The sequence below is a fragment of the Empidonax traillii genome, unplaced genomic scaffold, assembly GCF_003031625.1.
Source record: "Empidonax traillii isolate 1590-97213 ecotype Southwest subspecies unplaced genomic scaffold, ASM303162v1 scaffold571:size529327, whole genome shotgun sequence".
Taxonomy (NCBI): domain Eukaryota; kingdom Metazoa; phylum Chordata; class Aves; order Passeriformes; family Tyrannidae; genus Empidonax; species Empidonax traillii.
Window position 1 is genome coordinate 171,841 of NW_020955764.1, and position 13,629 is coordinate 185,469.

Sequence of the window (13,629 nt, forward strand, 5' to 3'; positions counted from 1 at the left end):
GAAATACCCACCAAAGTATATGTAGTTAAAGATGCTGAATATCATGGGTGTCCTGATAGTCAATAGTAGCCTCAAGTGGGCTGTGTTTGTAATTATTACGAGTCAGGAGGTGATTTACTTTAGTCTCCTTGATCTTCCACACAATAGCATTTTTTGCTCACTGGCACTCTGTGAGACTTACAAGGTTCTTACACAGAGCTGGTATCTATTATTAAGTTTTAATGCAAATAAATCTAAGCATATATATATGTTTATATGCCTTTCCCCCCCCCCCCCCTTTTTTTTTCCCCCTCATGATATGCATAATATGCATCCTGCCTTACAGGCTGAGAGAGGGATGGTCTGTCTACCTGAAAAGAGGAACCACAGTTTCCTGAGTCCAGCTCTCCTGCAGGACTCGATCTTGGAGGGGTCCAGGTGTACACTCAGAGAGCTACATCAGCTCCTACTGCAAATAGAAATTTCATGTGTTTGACTTGGCCCAGAATTTTTTTACTTAAAAAGACTGTTATATTTTATACCTTTTGCTGATTGATTTAAGCTGCCCTGGACTGCCTGACACGCAGTCAGAGCAATCTCATTAGCTCTTTTACACATTAGAACTGTCTGAGGTCAGTGTTCAATATAATGTTCACTAGATATAAGCACCTACAACCTAATTTGCTCATGCAGCCTCTCATTGCATTTCACCCATAAGAAACACCCCTTTAGATTTAACCTTTGTTTGTAGGGGTTTGGTTTTAGTGGCTAAAAGTGTATTCCAGCTTCTGCAAGACCTTGGGATAATCGTCAAGAAACAATTAATATCGAACTGATGTCCTAAGTGGAGCTGTGCCTTTTATGAACAAAAATCTGTTTCCTGTTTATTGAATGTCCTTTCGTTTTATTAAATCAGTCTTTGTGGTAAATGATGATTTCCTACCCCACAGAGTCAGTTTTTGAACAGGCAAGAGCTGTGTGTCTGTAACACAGTCAGGGTTCTGCATCTCTGTGCAACATGTTGTATGGAGCACTTTGCAGCAGGAACAGTCAGTGTGAGAGTGAGACACCACCATTGCTACAATGATTACTCTCTTCTCTGTCAATGAGAAAAAAAATGACAGTTACACACACAACTATTTAATTCCAGCTTTCCACTGTTTTAATGACCACATAGACTTCAGGGCAAACATGAATGGGATCTGGAAGCTCAGCATCTGAGGTAATGGAAAAGTGGAAGGGAAAGCCTGTGTTAATCAGCTGCAGCTGCGTGGGTTTGTAGGCAACATCAGTCTCTACTGTTACCTTGGAACATCTGTGTGCTGTTACCTTGCACTTGATGCCAAAGTCCGGAGCGCTGGGCTGCTTTATTGTGCCCAGGAATTCGATCCTCCTATCTGCTTCTGAAAGTCTCCTGTTCAATTCTGGATTCGAGACCAGCTGAAACAGCTCAGTGTTAAGAACTGAAAAGGAGACAAGCACATGGGTTATGTTTGCAGCTCAGGAACGGAGGGATCACGGACCACTTAAAAAGTTGCAAGTGCTGCGTGCACCTCTCACCCTCAGCAGCGCATCAGCCAAGGGCCGGGTCCCAGTGTCCGCGACAGGGTGTGACATTAATGCCAAGGGATCCAGCCCAGCTTCCAGTGACTGTGACAGTGTGACACTAGTGGGTACGTTTTCCAGCCTGGGTGCCAGTGTCACTGACAGTGTGACAGCAGTGCCCAGTCCCAGTGTGGGTGACAGGGTGACATTAGTCCCTCAGTTTCCAATGTCACTGACAGTGTGACGTTAGTGCCCGGTCTCAGTGTCACTGTCAGGGTGGTGTCCCTGCCAGGGCGGTGTCCCTGTCCCCGTGGTGTCCCTGTGATGTCCCCGTGGTGTCCCTGTGGTGTCCCTGTGATGTCCCCGTGGTGTCCCTGTGGTGTCCGTGCCGTGCCGTGGCTCCCTCAGGCCGCGCGGGCCGGGCGGTTCCCGCCGCCCTCGCCAGGGGGCAGCAGAGCCCGCCCCGCGGCCCCTCACGGGCCCCGCGGCCCCTCACGGAGGGAGGTTTGAGCAGAGCCGCGATAAACAATAAAACCGCTCATAAAAACTGCCTGGGCACCCGGCACGGAGAGTTTAAGGATTGGAAATAACATGTGGATGTTTGGAAAGTGCTGGCTTTATCCACTGGGACATGCGAGTGGGCAGGAGGAGTCTGCTCTCTCCCCAGCTCCTGCTGAAGGCTCCCAGTAACGGGAAAAATCTCCTGAGGTGCTTCCCTTTCACATCTCTATAACGCAGTGATGCCCTCCAAGCTTTTGATTGTTACCATCTTCAGCCAATCTTTCTAAATGCTTAAGCTCCTTAAATTGGGTGTCGTGCAGAAATAGTTGCTGAGCTGACTCCTGGCTGGTTCTGTCCAATGGTGTTAAAAAATACCTGCCAATTTTTTTTTGTCTTCCATGAAAATAGGAAATCGTATCCTGCCTACAGGCCAGAATTAAGCATTTTAATAGCAATATTTCTTTTTCTGACACACAGGAATGTTTCTGAAGGATGAAGCGTGAAATGTAGAAAACCAGAAATGATCCCTAATTCTTACTGCCTTTTGGTTTGAGCTGGGCAGCATAAAGAAAAAATCTCCAGATGTATTTTTTGCCTCTCATATTTAAGTGCATTATTTCTATTAGACCAAAGGAGTGTCTGAAGGGGTATCTTTTTCCCTTCAGAAGTGGAATGTAAGCTCTTTTGTCATTCCTTATTTTTTTTTTCAAGTCAAGGATAAAACCTGAAATTCCCTGTGTCCACACTGGCACTTCTGGGTACGGCACAAGTACGTCAATCCTCAGGGAGCTTTGGGCTGGCTGGGAACAGAGTTAGCAGTGCCAGTTTGCTAATTCCTCCTAGCTAACAGGTTAACACAAACCCACCAGCAGGGACCTGCTGTGGAGGTTTCATTGCAGGAAATCAAGTGTCAGGGCTGTGTTTTGACATTTGCTGATTCCACCTGACTCCTGACTGCCACTGCAGACCTTTGATTAAGAGCAGTGAGCATTCCATGCAGCCAGCTGTTTGCAGCTGCCAGGCTTCTGTCCCCAGATTTAAAGACAGAGGAGAAGCTGTGTGCTTTGTTAGATCCCTATATTAGGAAGTTTGAATGTGACCTGGAAAGTCTGAACTGCCCCTTTGCTTTTTAGATTTGTGTCCTGCAGAGGGCCTTCCAGTTGTAGTTTCTTCCTGTATGCTTTGGAAAGCAGATAGTCTCCAGGTGTGGCAAACTGGAATCCCTTTTTCTTTCCAAAATCTGTGGAAACTCTGTCTTGTTTCCCCTGTAGTTGCTTACACAGCTTGGAGGAGCTGCCGGTGCTCTGCACCCTGTCTGAGCGCGGTGGAACAGGCTGGGTCTGCTGATGGGTTCCAAAATCTGACAGCAGAGTAGATTTGAGTCGGCATCTGAGAGGCGAGAGCCAGAAGCAGGCTCATTTAGCCTACATGCTGTTGCACACCAGTTTTCAGGCACGGAGGTGCTGATCCCGTCTGTGCTGTGAATGTGCAGTGGCAGGTGCAGCGAGGCTCGACACAGCATCGTGCTCGGTGAAGGACCCCCAGGCCCTGGACTAGGAAAGGCCCAGCAATGCTGGGTTTTGAATGCCTGAGCCTGTTACTTGCCTCATCGGCTTTTCCCTCTCAGACTCTCTATAATTGCACGTGATTTGATCACTGCTGTACTACCGATCTTAAAAAGAGTTTAGAAAAGAGAAACTCTGCCTTGCATCCCGATAGCTGTGCTGCATGGCAGAGGGGATTTTGTAGTGCTTTCATCTCTGCAGAAAAATTGTTTTCCTTCTTGCCTGGTGGAAGATGTGTGGTTGTTTGTGCCGTGTCTGTCGGTCAGATGGTACCTGGTACCTTCTGTCTTTTTGTCAGGTGTCTGCTTCCTAACACCAGTCATGAGGCAAATCCCATCCTGGTTGCAGAAAGTGTTTAACTGCCGTGGCTCACATATTTGAGAGGAGTGGCCAGAAAAGTGGTAACCTTCCCCAGGGTTTCCTGCACACTTTTGAGTACAGAAGAATTCAAGACAGAAGAGGACTGAGGTGTTCCTTCTTCTTGTCTGAGAGAGGACCATTCTGGGTGCTGCTCAGAGAACCTCCCCTCCTCTGAAACCCTCATTACCAAGTCTAGTGCGTTAGGGGTATTTGTCGTGAACCTAAATCCCTGTTAAGAGTGGTCTTTTTATATAAAGGTTACATTTGATTGGGCAGTTAGATTTGTTAAAAACGGGCCAAAATCTTTTCTTCAGGATGTCGCCGTACAAAATAGAAGACCAGCAAGAGACAGTCCTTACCTTTAGATTGTATGAGCAATGGTCCCGCTCACATGGGCTCTGGGGGGGCACCAGCAGCTTGGGCTCCTGTCCTGACTCAACCACATTGTATTTGTTTCACCAGACTGTAGTAGTTTAGTGATCAAATGAGTAAGAGGTCCCCAACTGTAGAATATAAACTCCTGGCCATGCTCATGTGACATCAGTACGTGGTGTTGTTTTTCGCTCTAGTTTGAAATCAGGCAGCTGAGGGCCCACCTTGCTCAGCAGGACCTGGACCTCGCTGCAGAGAGAGAGGCTGCGCTGCAGGTCCCGCACGTGCTGAACAAACAGAGCAGCAAGAGGTACAAGGTGGTGGCGACGGACGATTCGGACGACGAAGCCACCGAGAACATCACGGAGCTGCGACCTCCCCGAGGTGAGTGCTGCACAGCTGATCCCTGACAGGGACTCACTGAACCCACTGAACACCTCCACTGTGGCGGGGAATCGATTGCTTTGCTGGAGGCTGCAGTCTCCCATTCTTACAGAGAATCTGCTCCAAAGTGGCAGGAGCTGTTGTTGTATTTGCGAGCAGGTTCTGACCAGAGCCAAAGAATTGACTCGGGAAGAAAATGACTGTGATGTACCTTCCCAGTGTCCTCATGATTAGATCCATCAAACACAGCAGCCAAACGAGAGTTGGCCAAGGGATAATCTCTCAGAGGTAAAAGCAGGGAAATCGAGAAGAACATTGAAAAACAGTTTTGGTCTCTGGCCACTTGCATTTCTGTGGTTTGGAGAGGACCCAGGCTGTGGGGCTTGCCTTGCCTGGAGGCTGTGCTCTCCCCGGGCTGCTTAAAACTGCCAGGGTTGGACAGGCAGCCCTGGTGCCAGGAAAGGAGGGATGCACAGCGGGGGCATCTCATGTCTGAGTGCCATGTGGCTGTGGTGAGGAGCGCTCCGGTGTCTGTAGGTGTGTGGTTCAGGGAAATACCAACAGTTACATTTACTTGGATCAGTTTTATTATAGAAGTATTAGACCTGAGGTTTTTTCTGGACAAGACATAGCTCTTTTTCCTGTGATCCCCCAGCCCTTACAATGGAGTGCAGAATGTGTCCTGCTTTTGTAACATTTAATGTGATATTCCAGAGGAGACAACACTGTTTACCTTAGTGGTATGTTAATCTTCCTTGGACATCTTAGCTTGATTATTGTGGTAAATGAGCAGTATGTGAATATGGTGGAATTAGAGGTTTGCATGTTATCCTTACATTGGTCAACCTCCTTAGAATTCAAGGCACAGATACTTTAATCAAAATCTGTAAGAGAAAAAGCACACCAGACATTTCAAATTATAATCCTGTCCTTTCTCTACAGAGTAATGAAAGCATGTAGAAATTGTTTTGGTTTTTTTTTCTCTTTATAATATCTGAGTACTAACCACAGTGAAGCCATTAATTATTCCTGATATGAAATTGTATTTAAAAGCAGACAGTTGAGCAGAGTGCCCCCTAAAATGCATTTCTCCCATTTTTTGTAGTATTTCTGAGGTTTTCCCAGTGGCTATATCATAATTTATGTATGTGTTCCTTGAGGGTTACATTTGGAAATGAGGAGTGTTACGTACATTGTAAGGAGGTTTGCTGAAACTTTAGTGTTGTGGAGATCATCTAAAAACTCTTCTGTCCAAGGTATTCATTCCAGCATCCAGGTTAACATGATTACTCATTATTTGTGTCTCCCTGTAAAATTCTGCCCACACTTGCAACAAAGTAGACACATGATCTTCAGGATTGATTTCTGCATTTAGTTAGGTTGTGTGATGAGAGACTCTGGCTTTTCACTGAAAAAAGATACTCAGCAAATAAGAAAACATGCATTACTTTATAGATTGGGTGAGGTGCAGTTATGTTATATTTAGGTTATATTTATACTGAGTAGGCAGAATTAATTTCTGATTCCCAGAAGTCATCTAAAAGTACCAGAGGAAATTTATCTGGTGCATTCTATCATATATTACATACCAAGCCTTTGTAAATGCTTTGGCATCTTGTCTTCAGAACCTAAATTAGGGTGACTATTTTAACAGGTTTATGTGAATGAGGCAGGAGTTGGACAGAAACACTTCCCTGTGTTCCTATAGCAAGGGACAGTCTGTGGTCTCTGCCATCACACTGAGCTGCTGACAAAGGGCCCAGTTCTGCCTGAGAAACCACACACCCAGCAGGAGCATTCAGTGCTTTAGTTCGTAATCCAGGTAACAGGCAATTGAGAGAGAGGATTTTGCTCGTAATTTCCTGGGCTGTTTTGCAAAGAAAGAAGTAGCAGAAGCTATCAAGGCTTTGAATCCTGCAGTAGCAGTGCTTCTGTGTAACTTTGAAACCTCACCTCACAGCTTGAGAAGGCAGTTACCGCTGGGGATGAAGGATCATGAGCCAGCCCTGCCTCATTCTTCTCCCTCCACACCTCAGCTGGGGCCTGCTTTCCCAGCACCATCTTTTACTCCCAGTACTATGCTGGCAGTTGCTACAGCAGCTTTCACCATCATCACTTTGCTGCCGGTATCTTCTTCACCTCCCCCACGGCCATTTGACCACGTGTCAGCCAAAGCTTCCTGTGGGTTGTGGGGTGGAAGAAGGGCATGGCTTCGGCTGAAGGTGCCCCTGTGTGCACTCCATGGGAAGGGGATTTCCAGCTGGTGTAGGATCTTCCATCTCCCCACCTGCTGAGGCGTGTGCAGCTCTCCTGAGACGTGGCTTTGCAGAGCACAGACCATCCCCACAGTTCCTGGACCCTCCCACTCTCCCGTGCCGCAGTTACACGGGCTGTGCTGCCTTCAGGGCTTTCCACACCACTTGCTCTGCCTGGGACTTCAGCCACCAACGTTTTAACTCCTGGCTTTGGGGTCGAGGGTTATGTTTTGCAGGGTTACCCTCTGTGTCAGACCACATTAGGGAGTGCTTTGCATCCATTTTCTCAAAGCTGTGTTTTGCCTCCTTAAAAGATTCCAGAGTGATGGCTGCAGTTAATCATTCTGTGTGCCACATGGCACTTGCGAGCTTTGAAACATATCTGCAGTTGCCTGTTGCACTGAGTCGTTAGAGGAGAAATGAGGGACCGAGTCACTAATACTGTCAAAAGAAAAGCAACAGTTCAAAGCCACGATTCAGCTGTTTGGCAGAACAGGCTCTGATGTGCTGTTGTTTTATGCTCTGGCAGAACATTAGCCCTACATATAACACCTGAGGGCTAGGGGGTGGAATGGAATGCGTGTGTTTTTGCCAAACTTCACTTTGTCAGCCTTCAAAAAATCACTGTCTTCTGAGAGCTCCGAATTCTGCCAAAGCAGCAAGCTTAAGCTGGCCAGAGAACACACTGTGTGAGAAGATGGGATATTCCATCTCAGGCTAATCTTCTTTCCCCCATCTGTGTGGAACAATGGAAACATTCAGTGCAGAATACTTCACCACAGAGGCTTATGGAGTAAGAAAGCACTGAGACCTTTTACTCATTTCCCTACCTGGAAGTTTTATGGGATAGTGCATAAGTTAAAGCTCCTCAGGGGCAGCTTGTACTCTGGTATTTACACTGGATTTTGTGCAACCATTTACAACAGCGTTCAGAAAAGTAAGTCAGGTTACCCCAGTATCCCATGGCACATGCAGCACCTCAGGGAGTCTGTGTAGAGACACACACTGGGACATGCACCAGGAGAGCTTTCTGGCTGATTTGGGAAATTTCAGTGTGTGTTTTCACCCAGCCTCTCCTTCTGCGGATCTCTTACTCTTTGCATCCAAAAAATGCCCCAATTGCAGGTGCAAGACCGGTAGAAGCAAGAGCTCTGCTCAGATGGGCAATGGGCTCTCCCATCACTCCCCAGCAAACCTTTCATGCCTCCTTTTGAAGGATCACTTCCTGAGGCCACACAGCTGCAAGGATATCTCTGTGCTGATTCTGTGAACAGGGAGCTGGCTGCTGCCTCACACCTTTCTGTCTCCCCAGAGCAGTTCACCAGGTGACTTCCTGGCACAGTGGGAATAACTCTGTGGAAAATATATGGATAGATGGTATTTCCTAATTCATTTCGTTAAGAAGCAGGAATTTTTTTTCACCTTTAACTTGCTTTGAAGTGACATTTTTATTTCTCATGCCAAAAACTTGATCTCCAGAGAAAGGTGAAGGCTAAAACACAAGCTTCAGCCTGCAAGTCAAAGGGTGCCAGTGTCAACACCAGGAAGGATGAGAGATCCAGGAGAAGGGCAGGGTTTGAGGAGCTGCAGACCCAGGGCAGAGCTCTGACATTTGCTGTGCTGGGAGCACTTTACCTTCCCTGCCTGTGTTTGGGAAGAGCTTGGGCTGAGAGCTGCTGCATGTGAAGGCAGCATCACTAATGATCTGCAGGCCCATTGTGGTCAGCCTTCCTCTAAGAGCAAGGGAAGTATCCTAAGTGCTCCTTTCTTCTTCCCAGACGTGCTTGCCACTTGACATAATGGCAAATATTATCCTATCTATTAATCTCTAAATTATAAAGGAAGTTCTAAATTATAAAGGACTTCTTACCTCATACAGTATGTAACTGGTCATGGTCAGAATAACAGCTAATGTTTTCTGGTCCTGCACAAATCATTTTTAGTGTTTGGTATACAAAGTTCCAGGCTTCAGGGAATGCCAGGTTCGCGGTGCCCCATCTAGCCATTAATACTTCCTTCCAAAATTTATTATTCTTTAATCTCTCCCATAATATATGAATTAGAGTCCCTAGTGGAAATTCCTCATTTCCCTGCATATATCATTTCGGTTTTTGAAATCCTACAGTACTGCCATAGTGTAAGATTAATATGCCACCCTTCTATTCCTCGGAGCAAGAACCGGGACTTCACATCACCCAAAGCTTATTTTAACTGTTCTGAGTCAAATTTCCATTTTTACAGGGTTAGCACTAAGTCTTTTGCTTTGGGGGACTGCTGCAATTTATGATCATGCTTTAGAGAAAAGTAAAGCTTGCTCTCCCTGTAGGTACCCACTGTCTTTTAAGTGAAGAAAGTGGGATATTGGGAGGGGAGCGTGAAAAATTCTGGAGCTTCAGAGGGCTTCTCCTCAGATTATTCATAAGCTGTCTGAGAAGGCAAAGCAGGGCACCGAAAAGGATTTTGTCAGTTGTTCCTTGCAAGGCAGTCTGAGCTGGTTGGATGCTTTTAAACTCTAAGCCAGTTCCTTTGGTGATCATCTGTTAGTGCTCTGAGAGAGTCCTGCTAGTGCAAAACAATAGATAAAAAATAGTTTATGGTTATTTTCAAATGTTGAAATGGATCTACTTTGAAGCCTACTCCTGGAAATGGTTGTAATCCTAAGCGCACTCCAATTTGGCTTCTCTCTAGGTGCCTCTTTCAGGCTTTGTGGTTCTCTGTGCACTGACCATCCAGGCAGGAATCAAAGGAAGCAAACCTTAAGCAACACTTATATAAATGTGTGTGCAGTTAGTGAAGTTTGGCTCTTGCATTCCATATTCACCAAATGGGTGGGGTAGAAACTCCTCACTTCCAGAAGTGGTGAGTGCACAGTCACGCATGTGAGGCTGGAGTTGTCTCTCATCATTAATGTGAAGAGGTGTGAGGACATTGCTGACAGGTAAAGGAACACAGGACTGGAATGTTTTCCACTGTCCAAGCATGCAGCCCCTTTCATAATGATCCCTTTCATAAGCAGATGGTGCTCCATGTGACAGCAGGGATGTGTTCTGCCTTCCTCCACCAAGAGAGCAGTTCCACCAGCTCATTTTCTAAAGTATTAGAACTCTTTTCCTAATTCTCAGAGTACATTTATTTGTTGCCAGTTTACAACAATTTGTTCTTGAATCCTTCTGCTTAATTTATTCCTCTCTTTCCCCGATGTTTACCCAGCAGATGATTGTTTTGATATTAGCCGTGTCCTTTCTCAACCTTTATGTTTTAAACTCCACCAGTGTGGCTATTTCAGAGACAGACCCGAGTTCCTCTGACTGCTTTGGGCTGACTGTAACGAGCCAGCTCAGATGTGGATCTGCTGATCCACATTCATAGAGAGCAAGGATGAAAAGAGCAGTGAGAGGTTCCCCGGGCCAGCCTGTACCCAGAGCCACCAGCTGTGCTCAGGTCAGCACAGGGTGCTCTGGCTGCGTGAGCTGCTGCAGTGAGGGCCAAAGCTCCCCCTTTGGATTTCCATTTTCTGATCCAGTTCCACATCCCAGGATTTCCCTTTGCACAGTGACTTCCATCCCAGGTTGATTTCTTACTTAGAACCAGGCTGAATCTGTTGCTCTGTTTTCTGAGCAAGCTGACTTTACAGTTCCTCTGGAGATGGATTATCCATGTGCTCAGGCATCCATCCAGCCCCTGCAGGGACTGGATATTGGTGTGAATTAACAGTTGTTGAGGACCGCAGCTTGCACTGATGTGGCAACCTGCCTTCAAACCAGAAGCAGGGGAAGTCTCCTGGAAAGTGCCAGCTGGCTACTCCTGGTTCCTGTTGGCACAAACAGATGAAAGATCTGCTTCTTTAGAAAACCTCCTAGTACAGATTGCTTTCTGGAGGGAAGTTGGGGTAAGGCATTACTACCTCAGGGGGAGGCTGCACAGCAGCAAAAATAACCTTCCAGTTCAGAAAATTCAGCTTGGAGAGGCAGAAGGCAGTATAATCGATGGCAATAAAATAATAATGAAATATTTCAAAATAAATCCCCATTTTTAAGGCCTCTAAAAGATGTGTAAATGGTATTTATTGTATGCAGGGGAGCTGCAGATCATTCACTAAAGGCAAGGCATTGATGAAACAATTAAAGATCACTGTCGAAGCATTATAGAACTGAAAGAGATCTGCCTGGGGTGGAATGTCATTTATGTGTTTCACCAAATTTATTAGGTTTTTATAGGGCCAAGAGAGAGTGCTTGCAGTGTTGTCTCTTGGGTCAGATGAGATTATATGGCACTGTACTCTAAATAGTTTATTACTCCCTGAACCATTGCAGTGTGTGTTTGGAGTCCTGCAGGAAAAGTACAAGCAGATAACTTGGAAACCTTCATCAGACAGAATCCAGTGGCTGTCAGACAGATCCTGACCGAGAACCCCACGTTTTTTCAATAACAGAGGCTGAGATGGGACTGCACTTCACAGCCTTGCAGAGGGGGTTGGTTACAGTGTCAGGGGAGGCTGGTTTTGTGTGCTAACAAGAGGGTCCCGATCATTTTCCTAAGATTGCCATTTTCAGGGGAATTAAGAGGAAAATGCTTTTCTTTCCTACTTACTGCCAGTTCTTTAATTTACTGTAAACACCATTTGGGCATCCTTATGGCTAAGGATGCAGAGTTTGTCTTCTAGAAGTGCAGGTAACATTTCTGTGTGTTGGTGGAGATGGATTCATTTCTAGGAAAGGAGAAATATTAAATTTTTTGGATGCTGAAAATTCTAAGAAAGGTAGAAATAAAAAAAAAAAGCTTTAATCAAACAAGTTAACTATGAGGAATGAACTACATCTCAAGACAACTCTCTTTCTGGAGCTGAAACTAAAACAGACCAACAGCAGAAAATAGTGTAGAATTTAAATAATAGTAGTGATCTCCTCTTGGAAAAGCTGATCTCCCCTGCTTGCTCCTGTGAACTTCCCATGTGCCACCAGCTGCCCTTCTGATCCCATGAGACCCACACCGAGCAGCAGGGTCTTCATCTCCTTGGAATCACCAGGAACACTTCAGCAGTGTCCCAGGGGAATGTGCACTACTGTACTTTGGCTTTGTGTATACATTTTAAATGCAGAAGTAGGTGCTTTCAGTTGTACATTTGTTGCATTATTTTGAGCTCCTTTTTTTTTTTCAGCGAGGTAGAATATAATGGGAGGTAACTGGAATTGTTTATAGCCTTCAGTGCCCAAAGCAGCTGAGACTCCCACATGGCTCAGATGAGTTTGTTAATTGTCAGTTTGCTTTAATGTAATGATTCAGAAACTTAATCTGTTGTTGAAATATTTATTCTGCTGTTGTTATTCCATTACTCTTTATTGGGTTTTATTAATAAGAAACTATTCAAGGTTAAAAAAATGTGTATGTTTTATATTTTATATACACATGTATATCTATTTATGCACATGTATTTTATTTATATCTAAATAGATAAGCAGTGATAAGCAATGATATTAATGAGGCCATCACATAGTAACAGGTCTTGGGTGCAAGTGGTCACATGCAGGGTCAGGACTGTGGGTGATTGTCCCCAGCACTCCAAGGGGGCTGAGGCAGAGCATCGTTGGGATTTCCTTTCCAGGTGCTTGGCATTGCCCACTGCTGACATAAAGAGCAGTCGAGTTCTCTTTGGTTTGAACACAACTGGTCTGTTTGGAAATAATGCCCTGGTACATTCTTGTCAGTTGACAGACAGGTGGCCAGTAAACGTGTGCAGTCCTAAAGAGGACTCGATTTGAGCCTTGTCTTAAGGCTTGAGGAGCAGGTGAGTCACTTTTCCAGGCTGTTTTCTGTCTTTAGTGCAAAGCGTCTTGGCATTTGGGGCAGAGTGCAATGGGAGCCAGAGGAACCCTTTCATGGCTCTTGCCAGGTGACAAGGAGGGTGACCCTGCACGTGGAGAGTGTCCTCATCCAGCCACGCTGCAGTGCTGTTTTCTTGTTTGTCTGCTTAGAACTGGGCTCAAGTTAAATATGCTGGCAGTGCCCTACCAGAATTACAGCCACACAGGTATTTCCTGATGCAGTGAAGGTTCCATGCCTGAACCAGAACCTGTGTGTGTACGGCTGGAAGGTTTGGTGGCACTGAGAGTATCAATTATGCATGACTGAAATGAAGTGTATTTTAGCAGCAGATATAGCTGAAAAGCCTTGCAATGTACTCCTAATTCAGCGGCATCGCCCTGAGCTACTCTGAGGCCTCTTTTTTAAACTCGGGCATTAGCACAAAGCACACCTCTGACTGCAGGCATTTAAAGATCAACAAGGGCCGAAAAAGCTTTTAAGATCCAATCAAACCAGGCAAACAACCACATTGCCTTTCAGTGTCAGGTTAGATTGCCTTCTTATGAGTGCAGCTATTTCAGGTACAGAGTGCTTGGTGGTTTGGGTCTTGTTGTGCGAGGAAAGTGTTCCCCAGAAAACATCTGTTTCTTTCACCTGCAAACCGCAATGTGCTGTGATGAGGCAGGACTGTAGCCACAGAGACCCAGGGGGACGAAGGAAATCTGGCTCAAAGGGATGAGCACGGGTTTCTGAAACACGGTATCAAAAAGAGCACTTAAAAGGAGAGAATGCTTTTAGAGCACAGATACACCGCAAATTGGGCAGGTCAGGTTGCTTGGAAGCTTGACATTCCCCTGGACTGCCGA

General features: G+C 45.7%; 1 protein-coding gene across 1 annotated transcript in view; it reads left to right on the forward strand.

Moving 5' to 3' along the window:
* TMEM266 (transmembrane protein 266) overlaps window positions 1-13,629 on the forward strand; it is a 55,530-nt gene that overhangs the window by 35,161 nt on the left and 6,740 nt on the right. The window contains exons 10-11 of the mRNA XM_027897969.1: window positions 4,520-4,706; window positions 9,650-9,794. Of these exons, the coding sequence (XP_027753770.1) occupies window positions 4,520-4,706; window positions 9,650-9,794 (332 nt within the window). The remainder of the gene's footprint in view (window positions 1-4,519; window positions 4,707-9,649; window positions 9,795-13,629) is intronic.